At 45.2% G+C, this 19,155-nt stretch overlaps 1 protein-coding gene across 1 annotated transcript in view; it reads right to left on the bottom strand.

The window, feature by feature from the left end:
* The window catches only part of CREG2 (cellular repressor of E1A stimulated genes 2), a 36,583-nt gene extending 19,262 nt beyond the window's left edge, over positions 1 to 17,321 (bottom strand). Inside the window, exons 1-2 of the mRNA XM_027069311.2 lie at positions 16,851 to 17,321; positions 14,020 to 14,189 (exon numbers count right to left, since the gene is read on the bottom strand). Of these exons, the coding sequence (XP_026925112.1) occupies positions 14,020 to 14,189; positions 16,851 to 17,267 (587 nt within the window). The 5' untranslated portion in view covers positions 17,268 to 17,321. The remainder of the gene's footprint in view (positions 1 to 14,019; positions 14,190 to 16,850) is intronic.
* Between the last annotated feature and the right edge of the window lie 1,834 nt (positions 17,322 to 19,155).

The raw sequence follows: 19,155 nt of genomic DNA, 5'->3' as shown, positions 1-19,155 counted from the left end.
TTAAATTAGGAGAGTAGTAGCTACCATGTAATGTAGGGGGGAGTTAACTTATAAAATCTTGGAAGTATTTTTTTTTTTTTAAGCTTAAAATGGAGACCTATTATGTTTGTGGCACATCCTCTCCCTGTATTGGGAGCCTGTGTTGAAGGAGCCCAGGGAGATGTGGGGACAGCACACACTGTCTGGCTCCTGGAAGTTTGTGTGTTTTTACCATCCTAATACCGTGATGTACCCCGGCATCATGGCAAAAGCTGTCCCCACTGTGGGGACCTTGCCAGTTTCTGGGTAGGCCAAGCAAATCATTTCAAATCTAGCCACTTAGCTACCTGTTCATTTGTTTCACTTCATAATTTATTGCTGCTGAGAACATGATATAATTTCTGTTTTCCTTTTTGAAATCAGGTGTGATTATATGACATTTACATATCTTCTTTACATAACATCACATATCTTTTAAGGCAACTGATTTGTCTAAGCCTCACAATATCCACACGACGTAGGTCACGTAATCTGACACGCAGGCAAAGAGCTAACTCGGCAGACCACAGTTGCTCAAAGCCTGCACATTTCAAAGAATGGCCTGTTTCAGGAGGACTGGCCCTTGACTGGCTCCTGGAAGCTAACCTCTGAGCTCTTGACACCTCCTTCTGAGACCCTAGGCCACACTGGATCAATCTGAACTCGTGGGGCCCAGAGACGGAGTAGCTGAGATCAGTCATGCAGACACTGTAGTGCCCATGTGACTGAATTACAGTGCAAACCCCGGATACCAAGGCTCAAGTGAGCATCTCTGGCTGGCAATATTTTGCACACGTCGTCATGCGTGGTGGCCGGGAGAATTAAGTGTGTCTCCATACGGTCTCACTGGGAGGGACTCCTGGAAGCTTGTGCCTGCTTTTGCTTGGACTCTGCCCAGTGCAGCTTTTTCCTCTGATGACCTTGATCTGTATTCTTTCACAGTCATAAAGCACGAGCTCCTGAATCCTGTGAGTTTTTTTGTGAATCATCAAGCCCGGGGGTGGTTTGGGGGCTCCTGACACAGCTGGCCAAGCAGACTCTCACAGATCCTCTTCTCCCAGATGGCACACATTTCTAAAATGGAAGCCCTGAGGCACGATTCATTGAAACTCATTCTCATCCGTTACATTGCATTAAAATCTTGAGAAAGGTACGTTTGTTAAGCAAAGCATATGTTTTGCTTATATTTAAGGAACTTGTTTTCACTTGCTTGGAAGTTTTCTTTTATTATACATCCTGTTGAGTTATAGCAAGAGAAACACTGGACATGCCCACATTTTCAGGTAAATTGCTTCAGGTGAGAACATTGTATACCACTGGAAACGTTATGGTCTGCTGTGTTTATGAAACCGCAAAAATTAGTTGCTGAACTGTGAATTTTTCTTGTGGGTTAAGGAGAAGGAATGATGGGAAGCAATCCACATAATAACTACAAAAACTGAATCTATATTGAACTTTGTAAAAAACCCGAGATAGGAGAAGATAAGTAAGAATAGTAAACAGGAACAAAATTTACATATACTGGGCAAGACTGTCATCAGTTGTACCCAATTATTTGTTCACTGTTAAAGCTAATTTCTTCACAAATTGCTCTTTGATGAAAGCAACAAATTAGTACTCATAAGTAAGTCATTACAGAATTTAAATAGGGAGCATCATATGTAAATAGGAAGTGTTTTGCTTCTCCACTGGTGGTGATTACATAAAATACAAAGGAGATGATGTATTTAAATAGGCAAATAGAAAACTCGATTTACATAGTGGGCAACCCAGCTAGACTCAGCATTAAGTTTCTTCCCACCTGTGGTAGGCAGGATAATGCCCCCACCCAAAGAGGTCTGCAGCCTAATCTCTGAGACACGTGACTGTGTCAAAGAGAAATTAAGGTGATTAATCAGCTGGCATTGGATAGGGAGATTATCTGCGATTATCTGGCTGTGCCCAATGCAGTCACAGGGGTCCTTAAGGTCACAGAGGGAGGCCAAAGAGAGTGTCACAGAGATGTGGTATGAGAAAGACTCAATTAGCCATGGCTGGCTTTGAGTGTGGAAGGGGCCATGGGCTAAGGAGTGCAGGCAGCTCCTAGAAGCTGGAAAAGGCAAGAACATGGCTATTCCCCTAGAGCCTCCTGGAAGGACACAGTCCTGCCTATAGCTGGATTTTAGCCTACTAACACCTGTTTGGGACTCCTGTGCTCCATAACCTTAACACATGGTAGCATATGGGAACCACCAAGTGGGTTGTTTGAAGCCAGTGGGTTATGGTGCTTTGTTACAGCAGCAAAAGGAAACCATATACCATCTGGAAGAGGTCAGACTGCAACCCCACCCTTAGTCACGTGAGTGCAACACACCTGGTCAGTAAATGCACCAGCGACAGGAAGGGGGATGCAGTGTACCCAGGGGACCCTTCCAGTTCACCTTGGTGAACAGGGGTTGCAGGAAGCACTCCCTCCTCTTGCCTCTGTACTTTGCATATTGTTTAGGCATCCACTTCTCCCTCACACAGCTTCAGGGAGCCCTACTCCATCCCCACATCCTGAGGGCTGGGATTGCCTACAACAACCAGCATGCTCTATCCCCTGGCCAGAGTGACATTTCAGGGATTGGCACAAGAAGTTTGGTCACTAAAGCTCAAGGACCTACTTGCTGGGGACTTCTGGAATGGCAACCCCCTTACTCTCCTTTGGAGTCTACCTGGTGAGATGCCTGCTTTTGCTGGACATAAGCAGAGAGCGACCTCGAAGTTGCCAGCACCGCATTTGGATCACAAGTGGGGCCACCCTTAAGATGGAGCAGACACTGGAGGAGGCAGACAGGAGAAACGGGAAAATCTCATTTTGGCCGACACTGCAGAGCCCCTAAGAAAAGCCTACCTCTGGACTTTTCAAATATGTCAACTAACCAATTTTTTTAATTCTCTAAGCACATCTGAGCTTATTTTTCTATTTCTTGCAACTGAGTCGTTCCTCACTGAAAGGAGGGTTTGCAGTTTCTGGAACTCTTCTTGTTGTTAGAATGGATCCTAATGCTGGGTGGTATTAATAGTGATCCATAGGGGTGCCTGAGTGGCTCAGTTGGTTGAGTGTCTGACTTTGGCTCTGGTCATGATATCTTGGTTCATGAGTCTGAACCCCACATGGGGCTCTCTGCTGTCAGCGCAGAGCTCATATTGGATCCTCTGTCCCCCTCACTCTCTGCACCTCCCCCGCTCATGCCTTCACACTCTTCTCTCTCAAAAATAAATAAACATTTAAAAAAACAGTGATCCACAAACTATTCTCAATACAGGTAGTAAAGTCATGGTGGAACTGTGTAAAGTTAGGGTGGTTCCCATATGCTACCATTGGTACTAACGCGGGATCATGTGAAGCAAAAATGGCCTGTATTTAAAAAATATTCACAAATCTATGCATTTCTCTGAGATAAGACTCTATACACCATCTCTCTGGCAGAAGTTCCCCATGGGTCTTTCGTGTTTCTGAACTCTTGTGAGCAGAGGACTAGCTCCCTGTGTTTGGGACCGTCTTTTCCCTGAAGATCTTTATAGAGCAAACAGCCTTGGAAGAGACAGTGTTTCCCTCGGGGGCGAAGGGCAGGCTTATTTGCTGTCCAGTAGGATGAAGATGCTGTCTTTCTTGGGGGTGGGGGGATGGCAGGCAGGCTTGCTCTGTTATACAAGATTTTGTTTCTCTGGGCTGAGGGTTCCTTTCCCATAATGCAACCCACTGTGTGTACACATGCCCGTGGTCCTCTTCACATCCCTGTGGGAATTAGGGCCCATGGGAACCCCTGCCATAAAGTGCTGCTGCTCTAGCTACTAATATTGCTGTCAGTAACAGCCCTTTTTCTCTGACCCATGAGTTTTGTGTCTTCTGCCAGCATCCACGAACCATGGCAGGCTCACTTGTTAGTGAGAAGGAACATAGCCAACTTGCTTGCAAATAGGGTAAAATCTTAGACCCATCACAGTTCTTGACACCATGTAAAGCCATTTTCTTTGCTTTTGGTTGGAATTAAATCACTCTGGAATTAGTGAGGTAAAAATGTCATGCTGATCACAAGCTCTGATTTGCATATGTACAAATCAGAGTAATAAAAATGGGGGGATAAATTATTTCAAAACACTGTCTGCCTATTAGACAAAAATATTTCATAGTATATGGAGTATAGAGTGAAATAATGAAAAAGACCTTGCTGATGCAAAGTTTGGAATCCGTTGGTGGGACCTTGTTCTTTCTGGATTAGTTCAGGGCCTTGCTGGTCCATCCCCAGCCTGGGATGTATGCAGCACTGGCAGGAAAGGAACTGCCTCTTCTCCTACTGAACCTCCCCCAAGTCTGCCCTTCACCTCTTGTTCCCTGGTAATCACTTTGCATAGCCCTCCAGTCTGATACCCCATCTGCTATTTCCTGACCTTCAAGTCTAGCGTAACTGCATATTTTGGCTCCTGAAGGAGCAAGAAAATAAAATCACTACTAGAAACAATAACTGACCGGAGCTGGCCATGAATTCCTGCATGTCTGTGTGACTAGGGTAGAGGCCACGTGGTGGGAGCAGAGAGTAGCAAATGCGTCTCAGGAAGGGCTGCTTTCATGTTTAGGAAAGTACGTTAATGAGTCTGGACGATCAGGGCAAGGGAAGGCCCCCTCCCCAGTGCACCCAGGCTGGTGTGTGGGAGGAAAGAAGGAGAGATTAAGTGTGTGCAATCCTGCAAATGTCATCCTCCCTGATGTTATTGTATTTTGGATTCCTGTAGAGGCAGTAGACACAGAAGGGTTTGGTTTTGCTTGGGGAGGTTGGTGAGACACAGAAAAGAAGAAAAAGGCACAAGCAGGAGACATGGAGTTTGGAAGGGATGCCATTGCCCATTCAATGCAATCCCAATCAAAATAGCAACAGCATTCTTCACAGAGCTAGAAAAAACAAATCCTAAAATTTGTATGGAACCACGAAAGACCCTGAACAGCCAAAGTAATGTTGAAAAAGAAAACCAAAGCTGGAGGCATCACAATGCTGGACTTCAGCCTATATTACAAAGTGTAATCATCAAGACAGTATACTGGCACAAAAACAGACACATAGATCAATGGAATAGAATAGAGAATGCAGAAATGGACCCACAAATATATGGTCAACTAATCTTTGACAAAGTCACAAGAGTATCCAATGGAAAAAAGACAGTCTCTTTAGCAAATGGTGTTTGGAGAACTGGACAGCAAATTCAGAAGAATGAAACTGGACCACTTTCTAATATCATACACAAAAATAAATTTAAAATGGATGAAAGACCTAAATGAGACAGGAAACCATCAAAATCCGACAGGAGAACACAGGAAGCAACCTCTTTGACCTCGGCTGCAGTAACTTCTTACCTGACATGTCTCCAAAGGCAAGGGAAATAAAAGCAAAAATGAACTATTGGGACCTCATCAATATAAAAAGCTTCTGCACAGCAAAGGAAACAATCAACAAAACTAAAAGGCAACGGACGGAATGGGAGAAGACATTTGCAAATGACATATCAGATAAAGAGTTAGTAAGTATCAAAAATCTATTAAAAACTTACCAAACTCAACACCTGAAAAACAAAGAATCCAATGAAGAAGTGGGCAGAAGACATGAATAGACACTTTTCCAAAGAAGACGTCCAGATGGCTAACATGCACATGAAAAGATGCTCAACATCACTCATCATCAGGGAAATACAAATCAAAACCACATTGAGATACCACCTCACATGGGTCAGAGTGGCTAAAATTAACAACTCAGGAAACAGGAGATGTTGGCAAGGATGCGGAGGAAGGTGGAGAAAGGGAACCCCTCTTGCAGTGTTGGTAGGAATGCAAACTGGTGCAGCAGTTCTGGCAAACAGGGTGGATGGTCCTCAAAAAATTAAAAAAAAAAAAAAAGAATTACTCTATGACCCAGCAATAGCACTACTAGGAATTTATCCAAGGGATACAGGAGTGCTGATTCACAGGGGCATATGTACCCCAATGTTTACAGCAGTGCCATGAACAATAGCCAAATTATGGAAAGATCCCAAATGGCCATCAATTCATGAATGGATAAAGAAAATGTAGTGTATTTATGTATGTACACACACACACACACACACACACACACACACACACACACCAGAATATTACTCAGTGATGAAAAAGAATGAAATCTTCCCATTCGCAACAACATGGATGGAACTGAAGGGTATTATGCTAAGTGAAATAAGTCAGTTAGAGAAAGACAAATATCATATGATTTCACTAATATGTGGAATTTGAGGAACTTTACAAAAGACCATAGGGGAAGGAAAGGAAAAATAAGATACAAACAGGGAGGCAAACCATAAGAGACTCTTAAATACACAGAATAAACTGAGGATTGATGGGGATAGGATGTTGGGGAGGGTGGAGAAAATGGGTGATGGACACTGAGGAGGGCTCTTGTTGGGATGAGCACTGGGTGTTGTATGTAAGTGATGAATTATGAGAATCTACTCCTGAAGCCAAGACTACACTATATGTTAGCTAACTTGACAATAAATAAATAAATTTGAAAAAATGGGTAAAGGCATTAAGTAGTTCTCCAAAGAAGATATATAGGTAGCTAATAAGAACATGAAAAGAAGCTTAACATCAGTAGCCATTAGGGAAATACTTATCAAATCTACATGAGATACCACTCCTTACCCATTAGGATGGCTATCATAAAAAAGACATAACAAGGGTTGATGAGGATATAGAGAAACTGGAAACCTCATATGTTGCTGATGGGAAGATAAAATGGTACAGCTAGTGAAGAAAACAGTCAGTTCCTCAAAAAATTAAACACAGAGTTACCATATGACCCAGAAATTTCACTCTTAGGTGTATACCAAAGAGAACTGAAAAAAAAATGTCCATACAAAAACCTGTACACAAATATTCATAGTAGCATAATTCGTAATAGCCAAAACATGGGAGCAAATGTCCATCAACTAATGAACAGATAAATAAAAATAGATAAATAAAACGTAGTATATTCATACAACAAAATTGTATTTGGCCATAAAAATGAACGAAGTTTTCATCCATGCTAAAACATAATGAGCCCTGAAAACTGATGGGAGAAAAACTCTAACAGTGTGATCTGCAGTGGAAGCCATATTATATTTCTTTCTAAGTCTGCATGACTGTCCGTAGACTTCGTTCCAACCCCAAGCCCAATTTACGGCTGGCCAAGCATACGTCGTACACCTGTTTTGTGAGTAGCCTAAAGGAACACCATCTTGTCCTTGAGATATTGATCAATGCTCCTGCTCCCTGCATTGCTTTATGACAAAACTTGCGATTCCTGCCTACATGCTAATCCATAATCTTTTGAGCTTTTACAAGATGTAAAAAGGATATAACTCTGTAAAAATGATTCACTCTCCAGAGCACTTTCTTCCCTGTCAAGAGTGTGTTTCCCAGGCAGCTGTCTTAACTTGGACTTGAATAAAATGGTCTTTTTTGCTTTTAGAGATTCTAAAAGGTTCGTTCATTTTGCATCGGCAAAGCATTGTGCTAAGTGAAAGAAATCAGTCACAAAACCATACATTATATAATTACACTTATAGGGAATGTCCAGAATAGGCAAATCCAATAGATATACAAAAGAGATTATTGATTTCCAGAGGCTAAGGGCCTTGTAATAAAACTCTTAAATCTATCTCAGCAACCCTAAAAGCTTTCTGGAAGGTGTATATTTACAGAAGTTGCATCCTTATGAATCCATATCATTTCAGCTCAAGGAGGAATCATGTCTACCAGGTGAATAAAATATTATGAACTGGATCAGGAGAGGTATTCAGAGATGCAGGAAAGAGGTGTATAAAGACAGAGGAACCAGAATCATCAGTGCACCCATGAAATGAGTGTCCTGGGAATCACAGGGACAGAACTTCATGGAGCTGAAATGAAATTCAGGAGAAAGAAGTGGCTGCAGGTTATTGGGAGCACTGACCATGGAAATGAGTGAAAGATGGGAGAGAATACTCAAACACCTGCTCAGTAAGTCTTCTGTCCACATGGCTCCCTGGTCTTCCCAGACAGCTCTTTTAAAAGCAACTCAGGTTAGTGTTAGCTTTAGGATTTCAGGGATGTGTAGGCAAAGGAGAAGAGGCAACATGAATCCGGACAGACAGCAATCTAGAAGATTTATATGTTGCCTTCAAGGGGAATGAACACAATTCAGTGAAGAGAAATTGAATTCAGCTTCTTTATCTGATGAGGGCTGGGCCCTGTGCTTTGAAACTCATGTCGCGTCTCAGGTAGACAGAGTGCAGACAGAGATGTATCTTGGCCGTTAGCAGGCAAGCTGTTGCAAGCACATGTTTACTCTGTGTGCAAACTCTCCTAGAGAATGATGGAAGAGAGTGCCTTCCACATGCAGTTCTAGGGGCACAAATCCCAGAGCCTGCATTTAGAATTGGGCTGGGCTGAGGTTTTCAGCTACCACTCAACGTATTTCTTCTTCCTACAAGAATAGTTAAAAAGATGCAGGCTAAGGGGCATTTATATTTGTGGAATTTCTTGTCATTTGCTGCAGAGAAGGAATAATTAAACTCAGTACACTATTTGAGTTGTGCGCGCCCACCAAGCGTTTATCCTGTGCTTGTGGCATAAAGGCAGACCAGCCCTACCATCAGCACCCTCCCACGTTTTACCAAAAGAATTTCTCACACTGTTAATGTGCCTATCAAATGCAGGGGCTACTCAGAGGATAGGGCAGGAATCTGTGTCCAAGCACATTGTCCCAAACTCTCTAGTGTGAGTGATGCCTTTTTGATGTGTGATTCTTCGGTGTTGAATTGCATCCGCAACATGGCACCCCACCCCCCAAGCCAATAATTCTGAGGGATCATCATTTCTGAAAGCCTCCCATCCTATGTTTTACACACCTACTGGGCTGTAATCCATTCAGGGTCTGGTACCTCCCTCTCAGAAACTAGATTCCTTTGCAAACCAGAATCTTAGCATCTCCTCTGATGCCAAACCACACTGAGTCCTGGTCAATTAAAGACCTTTGACAAGCTCATTGTTTGGGCAGAGATGCCCTCAGCTGGGGGGAAAGGAACAGGCCATGGCAATATTTCATTAAAAGCCTTTTGGGAAAAAGGAAACAAGTGTTTTCATATAGAAACATAGCATTTGTCCAAACTATCAAAATTTTTTCATTGTGAAAAGCATCCGATAAACCTCTTTTGTTTCCATTTATTTCCAGTCTTCAAAATGGAAATTCATCTGATGCCAACAACAGAATGTCACTCAATAGAAGAACCCTTCCTGACCCAGAGGGCCTGCTTTGCCTTGGCTCTCTGAGAAGATGCAAAACCTAAAATCCATGGTGTTCAAGCCTGCATGCTCCATAAGAAAAGATGTTTCAGTGGATGAGAAATGTCTCTGGGGGGCTTTGTTATTTACTGGATTTTCATACAACTGGGTCTCTGGTCTGAGCATAAATTCACTTTGGCATAGGAGCATCTCTATATGCTTATGTATTTGAAGGGAGAGGAAAATGAGAGAGGAGGGGGCTGTGGATTGCTGGCGAAGCTTGTAAACTGGAATCTTATTCTCAATTTGTCATGTTTACCTGAGTTTGGAGACCTGCGCTTTGTCCCTTAGAAACCGCCAATCCTGTCCTTAATCAGTACTAAAAGTCACTTTCTGCTTATTATCCAGTAAGATTCCCTCTCAAATGATCTCCTCCAGGAAGAAAGACAGGGTAATAGCACCCAATTCAATATGTCCTGGCGGGAGTCAAGACAGCTGGGTGCGATGAAATCTAGTGACTTTACTGTGACATTTTAGGGTAAGTTCAGGGATCAGAGGATCGGGTGGTGAAAAGTTTGGGGGAAAATCCCCTAACTACATGGGATGCAGTATCCCAGGTTGAATTTTTCAGATTCACCGAGAAACTCTTTAAGGTCCCCATACACCTGTAAAATACAGAGAAATATTTGTCCCTTTCCTTATTCTCAAGATGTTGGCCTCTCCCAGCTTCAGTTAAGGAAAGGATATTTGCTGTGTATTTTCATCATTAAAGTTCCTGAGAGTTTTGGATACTCAATGTCCTTCACCCATAGCAGTTTTGATGGATCTAAGTATCAATTTTGGGAGGCAAGATATGAGTCAACATACATGAGTGCTTACTCAGTGAAAAAGCATTTCTTATATATACAATGGGATATTACTCAGCCATGAGAAAGAAAATCCTGCCGCTTGGGACAACATGGATGGTCCCTGAGGACATTATGTTGAGTGAGAAAAGACAGTCAGAGAAAGACATATACAGTATGATCTCACTTACATGTGGAATCTAAAAAAAAAAAGCCAAACTCACCAGAACAGAGTAGGATGGTGGTTACCAGGGCCTGAGGATTGGGGGAAATCAGAGAGACGTTGGCCAAAGGGTACAAGACATATAACTGGAAGATGAGTAAGTTTTGGACAGCTAACGCACAGCATAGTGATCACAGGCAAAGACACTGTAGCAGAGATTCCGAAGTTGCTAAGAGACCAGATCTTAAATGTTCTCACCGCAGAAAAGAAATGGTAATCATGGCATGTGGCAGAGGTGTTAGCTAAACTCTGGTGCTAATCACACTGCAATATATAAATGTATCAAATCAACATATTGTACACCTTAAACTTATATAACGTTACATGTCAATTATATATATAAAAAAAGGTGCATTTCTTAGCTACCTGCCAAACACATATCAGCTTGGATTACAATGAGCTTTCAGGTTAAAGCTCTCAAATTAATAAAACTAGAATAGGCATCAAATATTAAGTCAATTAGCAAAGGATCAGGCTCTCTTATCTATACTGAGAGGGAGGCAGGATCCTGGCCACCCATGGCCTGTTAGGCCATTACCGAGGATTTTGTTATTTTTTCCCAATGAAAGCATTTAAGCAGGGAAATTCCAGGATCTGATTTGGGGTGTGAAAGGTCACTTCAGCTGTTGGATTGACGATGAATTCAAGGTGACAGAGTGGCCTGGGGGACCCAGTGGGGGCAGTTGACGTTTCTGTTGTGAGAATGGATAATATGAACGTGTGACAGTACACACAGGTGCACGCCCATGCACGCGCACACACAGCTATCTACCTGTGTGTGGAGCTCTAAAAGCAGGTGGCCGGCTCAGCCCACCCTTGTAGTAGAATCAGATGCATTCAGCTTACCCTCAGGCAGGAATTGTGTTTGGCCCCACTTCTTGAGCTGCGTCTTGCCTGTGGAAGTGGAGCTCAGTAGCCTGTCCCCATCCAGACTCCACAGGCACCAGGGCTAACCCTGATTCACACAGAGGCAGGTTGTAGCTGAAATGCCCAGGGAATGGCTGGGAAGGCACCTCTTTTCCTTCTCTCAGAGCTTCAGCAGCCACGTTGCTTCCTTCTGGCCTGACCTTGGTTTGTTCAGCTGCCGAGGGCTCCTCAGCCCCAACGTGGCCCTGTGGGCCCACAGAGCCCTGGGATGCATCACACAGAAGGAACCAGTTCTGGCTTTGTCTTCCCACTTAGGATGAGACGGGAAAGACCTGGCCCCTCCCCAGAGGGGAGCCACAGAGAATACGAGCCCACGGAAGTCACCAAACGGGATGGTGAAAATGCAAGTTTGTGATTCCCAATTTCAACTCACCAACTTTATAGAATGAAGGCAATTTTTATTTTCCTGAGTAAGAGCTGCCTTCCGAAGATGAAAGGATCAGGTGCGTTTGATTCATCATCATCCTCCTCATCAACTTCATCATCGTCGTTGTCATGATCGCCATCATCATCAGGAGAAACAGGTGTTTTTGTATCCCCCTGTTCTGTGGGAAACACTTTGAAGCGCTTGACAAAGACCTGTGGTGTCGCTGGCCCTCCGTCCGGGCCCTGGGATCAGGCAGCAGGGGCCGCTTGTGCTCGCCTTGCCAGGCTGTCCCCTGAACTTCTTGCTTGTCGGGGTGGTTCCTAGCCCTGGACACTTCTGCCTGATGCCTTGTTATGCTCCTGTGGCCCAAGGAGCTCCTGCTTGGGTTGTTTCCCCAGGGCTTCCGTGTTTGCCTGTCTTTCTTGGTAAGTCTCTTGGCTCAACGTTACCAAGATTCTGGATGTAAAACCTCAAATGTAATGCTGAACTTGGACTGGGAAGCTCACTCAGAGGAGTCACCCCTGGTCATAAGCAGTTCACTGGAAGTAGTGGACCCTGGGGTGATAACAACCCTCACTGTCTGGTAACCTTAGCTTTGGTGCTCACTGGGGCTAACCTTGATCTGTACCTATTTCTTCAAGTTGTGCCTTAACGCTTCAGAAGCTTAAACAGTGCGAGGAGGGAGGAGTTCTGAGAAGGAGTCTCACGTGAGGATCTAGACTTGGGGAGTCTGGTGGCACTTATCCCTCCTCTTCCAGGCCAGAGTGACAAGCGTGCTGAGATACTGATGCCCTCGGCCCTGGGGTGGCTGAGTGGGGCCTGAGTGGCTACCTCTGGCCCCGAGCTGCCCTGGGGTATTGTGCAGACATTTGCACTTTTGGTGTGTGGACCTGCCATGAAGATGGTTTGCACACATGATTGATTCCAGGCCATGTAGATGGCCTGCCCAGCTTTGGCAGAACCTCAGTCCCCCTTGGCAAGGTCCTCTCTAAGCTGGGTTTCTCATGGCTGCCAGCTCTCAGCTCCTGCTGACGTCCGCCTGGAACCTTCCAATAAATTCCTTCCACGACCTGTGAGCTGCAGCCGCTGTGTGCACTGCTCTGTGTTCTGCTGTCTGTCTTCAAGGGCAGGTGCAGGATCAACACTCTCCAGCCTCATGACTAGTTTTAGGATGCTTGACCTAGGCACTCCTCAGGCGTTTAGAAAGGTATCCTGGGCACATACTTCTAGTGCCAGCAAGCAAGCTTGACTGGCCAAGAACACACAGAATATTCCATGAAAGAGGAAACATCCCTTTTCCTGGCTTCTTGTCATACGTGCTGGGGAACTGGGTCAGCTGAACTGTCTCCAGCTTGGTGCCAACTCTCCTTGTCAGTGTCCCAAGGGGAAGTGACAAGGTCTTTTATCTGGGCATTTTACAGCATTTTGTGGCTTTGATTATTACCACCACCTACCCCCCTACCCCGGAAAGAACTAATCAATTTGTTTGCTTTATATGTTTTTTTTTTATGCTTTGCATAAAAAATAATCAAACTTTGGAATTGGGATAAATCCTATCCTAGTTTCTGAAGGGTCACTACATCTTATAGTGAAGTGACAGAGTCCTGGGGGTTAAGGGACTCGCCTGAGGCCACCTGTTGCATTTGCTGCTGCCCAGGGGGTTCCCTGCATGCCTCCACACAAACTTGGTCCAGATATCTCCAGGCAGGATCTGATTTCAAGCTCTACATTTTGAGTTCAGACAGAGGTGTTGGATCAATGCTCCATTTGCACATAAATGTCTTTTCTTTCAGACTTTTAAGAGAGGGTGTATTAAAGAATATGGGGTCTTTGGGTACACATCTCTGGTGGTGGGGGATAGTGGGTTAGAAATTCATTTGAAAAACAGTAAATAGAGAGTGAAGCAGGAGACTCTTGAGGTGGTAAATAGATTCTATGCTCCATGTGCCCCACAGACAAACTACTGGATCTTCCTTCATCAACCTCCCAGCTTCCCCTTTCCCATCATAACAAGAGCTCCTGTTTGCTCACTGATATTGTACAAGACCCTCAACCCTCCCAGGAACCGTATGAGGCAGAAAATATTATTCCCATTTCACAGATGAGGAAACTGAGGCTCCGCAAAATTAGGTAGCTTGCCCCAAATCACATAGCTTGGTGAGTGGTGGAATTCTGTTTATCTGAGTCCAAAGGTACACATACTCTTTCCACTTCAAGTTGGTGAACACATCATTTTGCATCTCAGGGCCCCCGTAAATTCATGCAACTCAGAAAGGTCCCACCCCATAGACCCTCTGCTTTATAACAAAGAACCTGTATGGGCAAGGCCAAACTCTTTGTCTACCTGCAGAACTCTCCTTCAGATTCTGGCAGCAGGAGGGAGGCCATGGGGTTCTTCATCAGATCGGCCACTGCAGGGTCCTTGGGTGTCACATAGAAGAAAGGAATCCCAGTGCTGTTGTTCAAGGGGCCGTCGCTGATGGGCAGGCAGTTTCCAAATGGCAGTCCTGGGATCTAACGAACACCAAAAAAGGCTTTTTCAATGCAGGGTATTTTATTTTATTTTATTTTATTTTATTTTATTTTATTTTACTTTATTTTATTTTTCATTTCATTTCATTTCATTTCATTTCATTTCATTTTTTGTTTTCAATGCAGGGTTTTGGATTGACCTGAGCTGAGAGCTTAGCCAGGAAATATAGCAATGTGGATGGCATGGCATCACCATGGTTCTGACAGGTAGTAAGTTAAGGCACAGTGGTTCCCAATTGACCCAACTCACCCGGTGATAGCTCCGGGATCTCTATTGAGGAGCTGAGCAGGGACATTCTGTTTGGAAGGATGGCTAGGGGATTATTCTTGAAGCTGCTGCATGTGCATAGAAAACACCCTCACTTTGTTACATTTAAAGTTATTTGGGGGTGGCACTGAAATTTATGGAAGTCAGCTACAACCTGCCCCTGCGAGCCCAACTGCCTTCACTGACTCTCTTAAAGTTCTGACAACTTTGGGGATAGATCTTAAGTCTTAACTTTAATATCTTACCTGGTCTTTGGACTCCGAGAACTTTCTACTATTGTTTCTTTTACAGCTACACCACTTTCTCACTTATTAGTTCCATTTTTTAATTGTAATCAATTTTTCATTATATGAGTCAGCAACTTGCCCTTTTAGAGAAAAGGAAGTCACAGAAACATTGCACACCCATTTTTATTCATGATCTTCGGTGGAGTAGGTGAAATTCTTAGACATGTATGCAAGTATTTCTTAGGTTTTCCCAGGCCCTGCTGGGTCCTGCATTCCAACCTTCATGAGCTTTATTTACCCTTTACAGAATATTCCTTACTGTGACTGAGCTCAGAACTCAGGAGCTGTCTTGTCTTTAAAGTACTGCATGGCAATGGTGTATAGACCTGGAATAGGAGATGGCTTTCATCATTTGAGAAGACACAATGTTAAGGTGTCTTCCAAAATGGGAACATAAGTTCATTTACAGATTCTGTTTTTCAGCTTGTCATAAATTGCCTGGAATCATGCTTTGCACACATGACATGCATAGGGTAAATGCTCTCTGAATGGACTGAATTTGGACTAAATGTCAATATTGGAAAAGGGAATTCCTAATAACGCTAAGAAAAAAGATGTCAAAAGTCAAAATATCTTTAGTACTAGACTAAGTCTAGTTGGCACTAGACTTTTAATTGCTTGAACAATCTGTGGTTTTAAAATTTTTTTCTTAATGTTTACTTATTTTTGAGAGAGAGACACACAGAGCACAAGCGGGGTAGGGGCAGAGAGAGAGGGAGACACAGAATCTGAAGCAGGCTCCAGGCTCTGAGCTGTAAGCATAGAGTCTGACATGGGGCTCGAACTCACGAACTGTGAGACCATGACCCGAGCGGAAGTTGGACGCCAAACCAACTGAGCAACCCAGGTGCTCCAAGGGGTTTTTCAAACATTCACTCTGTCTACATCCTTCTTTTTTTTTTTTTTAAGTTTATTTATTTATATAAGTAATCTCTACACCCAATGCAGGGCTCAAACTCACAACCCTGAGATCGAGACACACGCTCTTCCCACTGAGCCAGCCACACACTCCAGAACAATCCGTGCTTTAGATTAAGATCAGCCTCATTATTTAAGCTTCATATCTTCCTAAGGTATGTCTTAGGAGCATAATTTATAACTGTGAGGAACCATTTGGATGCTGTGAACGTGATTAAGATCATTGCCATAATCAGAATAAAGTCATTTAAATATTTTTTAAAAAGTAAAACAGGACCTTCAAAACTAACATAGTCAACCACTTAATTCCATAGAAGGGGAAAATAAAGTGGACAACTCGGTGACTTGGCCAGTCTCCAAACAGATGAGACCATAGCTGAGGTAAGAACCTGCCGCTGGCCAATGACCTATCCATTCCCTAAAAAAATATTTATTTTGCATAAATTAAACAGGAGTTCAAAGTACCTCTCTGTAATAAAACCCTTACATCGATCTCACCAGCCCTAAAAGCTTTCTGGGCCATGTATACTTAGGGATGTCACTTCCTCATCATTTATCCATGTCATTTTGGCTTAAGGTGGAATCATACCTAACAGGTGAGTAAAAACATTTACGAACCGAATGATAAAACAGCAGCTGAAAACAACTCATTCCAGCATTTATACACTTTGCACCCTAAGCCTCCTTTCCAGAAAACCTCTTAAGTTCCATATTTCAAAAGTGAACTTCCACCAAACCCCCCGTGGTGTCTTTCTCCCAGTCCCCAGTGTCAGTAGGTGACCGGGAAGTTCGGGTCCATTGGGTGCTGTGGGCTGGGAGGCTGCACGCGCCTACTCTATGATGCCGAAGGCGGCTCTGGCTTCTTTTGTCCGGATCTCGGGTCAGGCGCTGGTTATGTGTACGCCTCTTTGACCATCTCAAGACTGCACTTCAATCCCCATGCGCCTGGCAGGATGCCTGACTGTCAGCACCTCCCAAGCCCCCCATTTTGCCAGGTTAACCAAAGCACAATCTGGTTCCGTTATTTATGCGCCGGCCACAGCGCAACCCCGCCGGCGGGGCACGTCTGTGAGACCTGGATCAGAGCGCGCGAGCGGTCGCTAGCATCTCCCGGTCCCCAGGCCACCGCCAGGCACGCACCTGCAGCCGGCTCCGGGCGGGGCTACTTACCTTCTCGTGGGCGGACACGGTGGCCAGACAGCCCCAGGCGCTGGCGTGGGCCAGGAAGCGGGCGGTGCTGGGGCGCACTCTCGGGCCGCTCTCCCGCCGGTAGGAGAACATCCCGGGCGGCGCGGGGGGCGGCCTGGAGCGGGCGGCGCCGGCCGGGGGCGGCAGGTGCGCGTCCTCCTTGTGAGCCGAGGCCGGGAAGCTGCGCTGCCAGATGCTGCCCGAGTCCTCCAGCAGCGCGGGCAGCGCCTCCTCGGTGGAGGCGCTGTCCAGCTCCTCGTCCACTTCGTTGGTGACGGCCCAAGACACCGAGCTCACGATCACGTAGCCCGCGGCCGGGGACAGCAGGGCGCTGCAGCACAGCAGCCAGGAGAGGCGGGTGACCGGCCTCGCGGGCCGCTGGCCGCGGCGCACGGACATCTTGCAGCGGCGCGCCCTGCCGCGGGGACAGCCTGGAGCGCGCGGGCGGCAGCGAGGGCGGCAGCGCCCCCGTGCGGCGGACGCGCGGAACTGGACTCCGCTCGCGACCGCCGCAGGATTCCCGGGCGGGGTCCCCACCCCTGGATGCCCTCGCAGCCTCCCGCCGTGTTGAGAAGTCGAGCTCCTGGAAAAGCGGATTCCACTCGAATGCTGCACGTCCTGCGGCCGCCGTGCGCAGAGTGCTCACCGTGTGCGAGGTCCGGGGATGGGCTCATTTCCTGCTGGATGGCACGGATTCTGCAGCCAGGGGGTGGTGGGCGATCAAATCGCGAACCAACACACTCCCCTACTTACCAGCTGTGTGACCCTGCCGGGTCACTTAACCTCTCTGTGCCTCAGTTCCGTTATTAGAAAAACAAGCAAACCACGGTATTGAACTCATTTGGGTGATGGATGGGAGAATTAAATAAGTTAACGTCTGGAGAGGCTTATATTTTGGTAATAGATAAAGGTAGGGACTGTTATCATTTTATAGAGGAGGAAACTAAGTAAATGGTGAAGGTAAGATTACCACCGAGTCAGTCTGATGCCAAAGCCATTCCCTTGCTTTGTAAGGACAATGACTGTCTTACGCTTTACTTAGGAGTGCATTGCTGCGAGTTCTTCTGAAAGCAAAGTCAAATTTTTACATATCAACCAAAGTAAAAGGTAGCAAACACCCAGAGACAAAGTGGCTGGGATGGAGTAGCAGAGAATTGTAAGAATGTATCAGAGTTTCAAAACATTCTTTCATTGGTGGAAATTTGAGCTGTTTCCAATAGTGAAGTTTTATAGATAGCAACATAATTCTAAATCATTTACACTTTTTAACTTCTGCTTATGGTATTCCCTTATCTGCCCATTAAGAGACATATTCTGCTCTAGATTTTCCACCTAACATCTAATAGTCTTGCTTCCAGTTTGTTACAGATGAAAGTGACTTGAACTAGCATCAGAATTTTTGTAGATATTTTGGTAAATGTTACACTGTGCAGTAGCCAGAGGATCCGTTATCTACCCTGTCCTTCATTCCATCTACCTCCTCCTTTTCCCTCCTATTCAAAGCCATTTTTCTTTAAAAAGTCTTCTTAATCTCCTCAGTGCACTCCAAGCTGGCCTCCCATCCCACCCCAGCCACCCTTTCCAGGATGCCTTCTTTCTGTTGCTAGTCTAAGGGGAGTTCTGGTATTCTCTCTGCATGATCTCGTCTCCTCCCATGGCTCTGCCATCCTTTTATGCTGCTGACTTGCCAGCCTCTCTCACTTGCCCCTGAATGATGTGTCCCATAGTCTTGGAGAGGCAGTATAGCAAGTCATTAAAAGACGTGAGCTCTTTCAAATGACTTCAAATGAATTGACATCCTGCTCTATCACCTACCAGCCGTGTCTGTAAAATAAGGACAGTCACTTCTATCCCAGTGGCCTAGGAGAAGCACAGAGCAGACACGTGATAGACGCATACCACAGACTCTTTTCTATCATATGCTCTGCAGGGGGGGGCGGGGAGGGGGGAGGCAGGCGAGCCTGGCAGCTGACTCCTTCCACCCAGGCTCTTGTTCTTGGCTGTTAGGGGCCACTTCTTCCTTTGAGGCTCTGGTGGAGGTGGATATTTTCCTCTGCCAGTCCCAGCACATGATGTGAAGAATAAATGCCCAGTTCTTACTGTTCGTTGCCAGCAGGATAAAGTCCAAGCTCTTTAACTCAGTATATAGGTCCCTTGTAACCTGTCCCTGCCTGTCTGTCTATCCCTGTCTGTCCCACTGCATCACCCTCCCAGACTCCACTGCAGCGATCTGGCGTCTTTATGGTTCTACAGTCAGTGAACACCCACACATGCACCAGATAGATTA

Source organism: Acinonyx jubatus, chromosome A3 (assembly GCF_027475565.1).
Source record: "Acinonyx jubatus isolate Ajub_Pintada_27869175 chromosome A3, VMU_Ajub_asm_v1.0, whole genome shotgun sequence".
Lineage (NCBI taxonomy): Eukaryota > Metazoa > Chordata > Mammalia > Carnivora > Felidae > Acinonyx > Acinonyx jubatus.
The sequence above is the reverse complement of the archived record's forward strand: the minus strand, read 5'-3'. Positions and strand labels throughout refer to the sequence as shown.